The following is a 6487-nucleotide window of genomic DNA, read 5'->3' as shown; positions in this document are numbered from 1 at the left end:
CGTCGTGGAGAACCACCTTAGAAGCAATTTTGTCCTGGTCGGAGTAATCGGAAATAGATGTTGCCTCCTAAGATTAACACAGTGCTGCTAAATTCGTACACCCGAATGAAGAAGATAAAATACAATTGGTATTGCTTTTCCTAAATTTTCGGGGAAATAAGATCAAAAATAATTTTAAAGGTAGCTGAAATTTTGGCCAAAAAAAACCCAACACTCTAGAATCAATTCCCAGAGAACTTTCTAGGGGTTATAGGCTACCCCGCTTAAAACCTAAACTCCTAGACAAAACGTCCTCTGATGTAATTTTTAGTAAAATAATAGAAAAGGATGAAGGAGATGAGAAGAATGATATAGGCTCTGATTTGTTGTTGTTTTGTTTGTGAAAAAAATGAGAAGAAATGGCCTCCTATTTATAGGATTATCTAAGGGGTAAAGTGGTCTAAAAAATTTAACGACCATATTACAAAAGTCAAATTCTAACAATCAGATTTCATCGACCATATTGTAATAGTTAGATTTTTGCATTACCAACATCTTAAACTTGTCTTCAGCATATATTCAAATACTAGTATGAGAATATGATCCTTATACTTTGAAAAGACATAACAAAAAAAAATGAGTGCACCCATTTCGAGTACATGTATCAGACACTCCCCTGAAAACGGATTATAAGTGTGCTTATTATATGGGTTGAGTTAGTGGAAATTCAAAGTATATTACTAATAATGGGGCGCTTGAGCAGGTGTTGATCCCAAGTCAATATTATGTGAATTCTTTAAAGTGGGAAAGTGTGCCAAAGGATTTAAATGCAAGTTCTCACATGACCTGAATGTTCAGAGGAAAGGTGAAAAGATTGACATTTACAGTGATAAGCGTGACCAAGGTATGAAATCTTGTGTAGTTCAATTCTTATCTAATTAATTATTCAGTAAGATTGAAGGTTGTTCTGATTTTCTATGTTTGTATTTATTTAAGAAACAATGGAAGACTGTGATCAAGAAACTTTGGAGAAGGTCGTGGAATCAAAGGCAAAGGAAAATCAGCAGAATAAGCCTACTGATATTGTAAGCTTTTTTTCTATTGGTCCTATACATATTGTTGATCATTTCAAAGTGTATATTCTACTGAATTCTATCCTTGTTAAATGCATATTTTGTGCATTTTTATGTGACGGTCTTGCCTTTTAGCTTTGGTGGAAATTCCTATCATGGTTGATGGCCAATCCAAAGCTATTGTGAGGTAACTTTTTGTTAAATTCTGAAGCATTTGCATCTGAATCTCCATTATGAGATTCACCTAATGTGGAAATTAGTAATTTACACAGAGGATAAAGAGAGGGAGAGGTTAAATCAGATGTGGCTGTGAAGATAAAGTTGGTGTAAATCCTAGGGCTTAGCTGAAACTTGAGATATTTGTTGCTCATTTTGTGCCTAAGCTATCTTTGAATTGCACTGCTTGGTACTGAAATTTGATGTACGTGAGGTTTGTAAATATTTCTTGGAAGCTATGGAAAAGAAACAATATGGTTGGTTTTGGGTCTGCCCAAATGTTGGTAAAGGTTCTGTTAGAGGAAGAGAGTGAAAAAACACCAATTGAGGAAGAGATAGAGAATCAGGTAATAATCAGATGTGCTGCAATCAACCTGTTACCCTTTCTATCTCCATAGTTTGTTACTTTATCTTCGTTAAGCATTTGGGTTACCTGACTAATTCATGTATTTTTTGTAGCGTGCCAAATTAAAAACTTCAACTCCTATGACTCCTGAGTTGTTTATGGAATGGAAGAAAAAGAAAATAGCAGAAAGAGATGAAAGTTTGGCTGCACAGAGGGCAGAAAGGGCTAAGAATGACCGCATGAGGTATGACTTTCACTTATTACTAGAGTTAGAGTGTTTTGCTCATGTGTCTTATTTTTTTCAGAGTAATTTTCTAAACTTGCTGTTCTTTGTGCTTGGTGGCAGCGGTCATGAACTGTTTATGTCAGATGCTAGTTTATTTGTTGATGATGCTAAGGCATATGAGAAATACCAAAGAGAGGAAGAATATGATGTTCCAGAAAATAAGGTACTCCTTTTCTTGGCATCTTTTATATTTTCCTTGAAGCTCCTATAAGCTTCATGAATCACTCTGGTGAATGAGAGGTGGAAATGCTGGTATACTTATTTGGATGCTGCTACTGCTGAATAGAAATGGTAGACAGAGCATTGCACTTTTTAAGTTTCTTAAAAGAAAAAAATCACTATTAAATAGTCATACACTAGTAATAACAGTTTCCATATTCTAAGGGACATAAATTATTGTTCATTGCTTTCAGAAGTAAAATGTGACTACTGTCACCATGTACCCTCTACTGCTGTGAAGTTGCAAGTATTTGACATGACCTTACATGTACCTTTTTCCCCAGAATCATGCCATCATTTTACATGTTTTTGACAATGAAACTGATATAAACCCGATCTCAGAGCAAACTGGCCCTGCTTCCGAGTTTCTTTGTGCTTCCTTATCTTTCCCTACCTTGATTTTAGGAGGGTGGAGGAATTGAAATATGCACCTTTCTGAGTATGTTGGGCCTAAATTATCTCACCCAACTTGTATTCTTCCTCGTTTTAATGTCTTCATTGAGGAAAATTATGGCCCTTCTTTGTTGTGCTTGATATTATGGCAAAGCTTTGGGATATGATTACTAGGTGCTTAGAAGTGGATTTTAGTTATATAATTGAACTGAATGCATGCAAATTATTTACACTTTGGATGCACAAATGTTGTGGGCATACTGATATGAGATGGATTAGTTGATAACAAGTATTTGTTGTTTTACGCATCTTCAGGCCAATAATAATTCAGCTACTGATGGACCAAGTACCTCAGCTACTTCTGCTGCTGATGCTGAATCCCTTACAGATGATGATGATGATGATGAGTAGGACATGAACGAATTAAATGAACTAGAAGCAAGCTTAACCAAAACGTCAATTCAAATTCAGGAGCCTAATTCTAAAGCTTAAAGTGCAGTCTTCAGTCCACATGCATTTTATAGTGCCGACTCTATGATCCTGCTTCAGATTAGCTTAAGACTACTGAGGTTGCTGTTATCCATCATTATCTTCTTTTTAAGGTTCACGTATAAGTGCACTGCTGGATGAGCATATGGTATTGCATGGTTGTGATTTTCTTGTTCTTTTAAGCTTTGAAGCACTTAAGCATGATTCTCTACTGAAGAATAATGCGTTACGGTTCCGATTGATGGAGCTTGTCATTAGACAATCATAAGCAAATTATTTGTCATAGCAGAGCTTTTTTCTTGATTTTTATTTCTTCCTCGCAAATGATCTAATCTATGATAAACAAGTGAATGCTGAATATTAGAATAAATTCCGACTTAATTTTATTGTCCCTTAGACCCGAAAAGAAAGACTCCTAAATCTTAATACCATAAAAATAGACGTGTTAAAAGGTATAAAATACTCATAAATACAATTTTCTAATAAAATAATAATAAATTACTTTAATAATAATTAATTGACATGTAACATAAAGCCGCTTAAGTTTTGCCATAACATGATGTACACTGATGTCTAACTATTTCCGTTGCTTTACATCATCATTGGCCGTGTCATTGTCCGATCAGAGTTGCATGCATTTATGTATCTGTTCTGCTTTCACAGAGAATAACTTAGCTCAAAATCCCAGTTCAATGTCTACTTTGCTGCTCAGCATGTGCAATTTGCCTGCCATCCTGAAGTGATAAAAGCATTTTCTATCCTATGATGTCTTGTGTTAGAAGAAATATTTTTCTCTCGAGACTCTGGTGTTAAGTCATTTGACCTTGAGAATACTAGCTAACATGATTACTTCAACCATGGATTTTGGAACTCAAACTTACTTTTCAGGTTGATCTCATTTAGTTTATGCTAAATGTCAACACATTCGCAGTGAAACTTGAGTTGCCTTTCTGCATATACTCATTTCCTTCCAACACAATGTTCCTTTTACAGCAAATGGACAGACATTTCTGATAGGGAAAATTAGATCACTTAACTGGTGCAAGAATGGTATACAACAAAAGGAATGACACTATTATTATTGCTCCTACTAAAGTAAACCCTGGACTCGTCCATAACATGAGATTCGACCTCTCTGTTCTCTTTATTGGATCTACCTCTTCGGACAAGGGATAGTTCGATTGTCTAGGATTCCAGGTAACATACTTGTTAGGAGAAAACCCTGAAAGGAAGGACCTTTTGGTTTGCTTCTTGAAATTCGACCATGCCTTATCCCAGTCGGTTGAGAACTTATCACCTGAGTATGTTCAACAGTAATTTGGTGGAAGCATCAATGTTAGGGCAATCTAAATTAAGGAGGAACTGTCTGTATCATAAGAAACTGATCTTATACCAACATAGAAAAGTTAATCCTAATCCCAGAAGTTTTTTTCATATCAACAGAGATATAATACGCAATGAGGACTGCACTATGCTGCAATATCGCTTACTATCATACAAAAGTTGTATTATGTTCGTCTTTACCTTCCAGGCTTCAAAAAAAAAAGTACATACTGGATAGACATGCAAAATTAACAAAAACCAAACATAGAGCAAAATACCCTTTTCGATATTTAAGTGAAATTCAAGGTGGGTTGATAGATATTGAGCCTTCAAAGCTGATCGACATTTCATACCATTGTTATCATCACCGTTCTGTTGAGGTTGCTGCTGAGAGTCCTTTTTGGAGCAGAAAGTTTTGAAAGAAGAACAAGGAAAATTACATGAAGAAATAGATCTCTGGGAAGTTTTCCAAAAACTTTGAGATTTTAAGCTCCCGATTCCAGCTCGAATATCCATTAGCTTCTGAAAATTGTAGATTCCAGTCACACTTAGCTTCAACCTTTCTCTCCCACAAAAAGGAACAAACAAATTTTCATAATTTTTGGCTCCTTTATTTTCTTATCCCTTACGAGAAACTGACACCTCAAATTCTTCCATGTCATTTTTTAGTGACACGTGGTGGTATGAGCAGTTTTTGGCCTCATATATCTTTTGGCTCTTGTACTAGTTAAATTAGATACTTATAATTTTTTTTATTAGTTTGACTTTTGTAGTTTCATTCTGTTGTCCATCTTATATTTTCTGTTAAAAAATTGAATCAACCAATAACATTCGGCCATGTTTCAATTAAATTTAATTTTTTAAAATATAAGAAAGTTTTTAAAAAATTAAAAAACTCAAAAAATATTAAAACTTCGAAAATTATTAAAAAATTAAAAAATTCATAATCTACGTTTTGAAAATTATCAAATATATTTTTAAAATTATAAGTATACGAAATTTAAAAAAATCTTTGAAAGATTTAAAATTTTTCATAAAATTTTTAAAAAATCGGATTCTAAGTGTTTTTGTTTTAGAAAATGTTAAAATTTTATAAAAATTTTAAATAATTTTATAATTTTTTCTTTTGAAAATTTTAGGGGTTTTTTATTCTTAATGAATTTTTTTATATTTTTAAGGAAATTTGAAAAACTTTTAGTAAAAATACCATGAAATTCTTTGAAATTTAGTTTGGTGGGATAGATGTAGTTAAATAATATCCCTAGAAACATATAAGAAATTTTGGTACAATTTCTATCAAAAATAAAAAAGATTGGTACAATTTCTAAAACTACTTATAACCTTTTTCACCTGTAAATAGGAGAATAAATAAATTTCAACGCATTCAAATCCATATTTTCATGTCTAGCAACAATATTAATACCAACTGAGCTAAAACTCAGTCACCATGTATAATAAATTTTCTCCTTATACAACTCAAGAAAAAAAGAATAATTAAAAGTTATGTATATGTATGGAATTAGAATGTCACAATAATCCACAAATCAGCAAATCAATAAAACATTTAACTTTGTCATTTTTTTTTGAAAAAAAAAAAAGAAAAAGCTTTTATATTCTCATAACTCAAGTCAAATAATAACTCTCAAAATGCTCAAAACAAATATATAGGGTTTTTTTTTTGAGTGGTCTTTATCTCATTTTTTAAAGAATTTTATAATATTTTTTATTAAAAAAACTTACAATTCCTAAAAACTATAAAAAAAGTACAAAAAAATCCTAGAATATTGCAAAAGAATATCGTAATATTATTTTAAAAATTCATAAGATTTTAAGATTTTCTTTAAAAAATTAGATTTCCACCAAATGCTTTTTTTTAATTATGAAAATTTTTATTTTTTTTAAAGTTTTGCATACTTATAATATTGAAAATATTTGTTTATAATTTTCAAAATTAGATTATGATTTTTTAAGTTTTAAATTTTTGTGGTTTTCTTAGATTTTTTTTGGTTTTGTTAATGATTTCTTTAATTTCTTTATAACTATTTAATATTTTTTACTTTATATTAACACGTGTCTGATTTAATTTTTTTAAAGAAAAATATATAGATGAATAACGAAGTATATATAATAAAAATACAGAAACTAAACTGATAACTAAAATAG

The 6487-nt window shown here is 31.7% G+C and overlaps 2 protein-coding genes across 3 annotated transcripts; one reads left to right on the top strand and one right to left on the bottom strand.

Moving 5' to 3' along the window:
• Positions 1 to 1168: 1168 nt before the first annotated feature.
• On the top strand, positions 1169 to 4059 carry LOC107897995 (zinc finger CCCH domain-containing protein 21-like). Its single transcript, XM_041091196.1, has 4 exons — positions 1169 to 1615; positions 1728 to 1858; positions 1961 to 2063; positions 2828 to 4059. Exons 1-4 carry the CDS (start codon positions 1472 to 1474, stop codon positions 2921 to 2923), a joined length of 474 nt encoding a protein of 157 aa, XP_040947130.1. The 5' UTR covers positions 1169 to 1471; the 3' UTR covers positions 2924 to 4059.
• On the bottom strand, positions 3933 to 4999 carry LOC107898499 (uncharacterized). Of its 2 annotated transcripts, none has more exons than XM_016823965.2 (2): positions 4678 to 4999; positions 3933 to 4298 (listed from the first exon to the last, which is right to left on the bottom strand). In XM_016823965.2, exons 1-2 carry the CDS (start codon positions 4838 to 4840, stop codon positions 4030 to 4032), a joined length of 432 nt encoding a protein of 143 aa, XP_016679454.1. In that variant the 5' UTR covers positions 4841 to 4999; the 3' UTR covers positions 3933 to 4029. The 2 variants fall into 2 exon arrangements, with proteins under 2 accessions (XP_016679454.1, XP_016679453.1); XM_016823964.2 differs by having other exon boundaries at positions 4603 to 4922.
• Between the last annotated feature and the right edge of the window lie 1488 nt (positions 5000 to 6487).

This window comes from Gossypium hirsutum, chromosome D04, assembly GCF_007990345.1.
Source record: "Gossypium hirsutum isolate 1008001.06 chromosome D04, Gossypium_hirsutum_v2.1, whole genome shotgun sequence".
Taxonomy (NCBI): Eukaryota; Viridiplantae; Streptophyta; class Magnoliopsida; order Malvales; family Malvaceae; genus Gossypium; species Gossypium hirsutum.
This window is presented reverse-complemented; position numbering and strand designations above follow the sequence as displayed.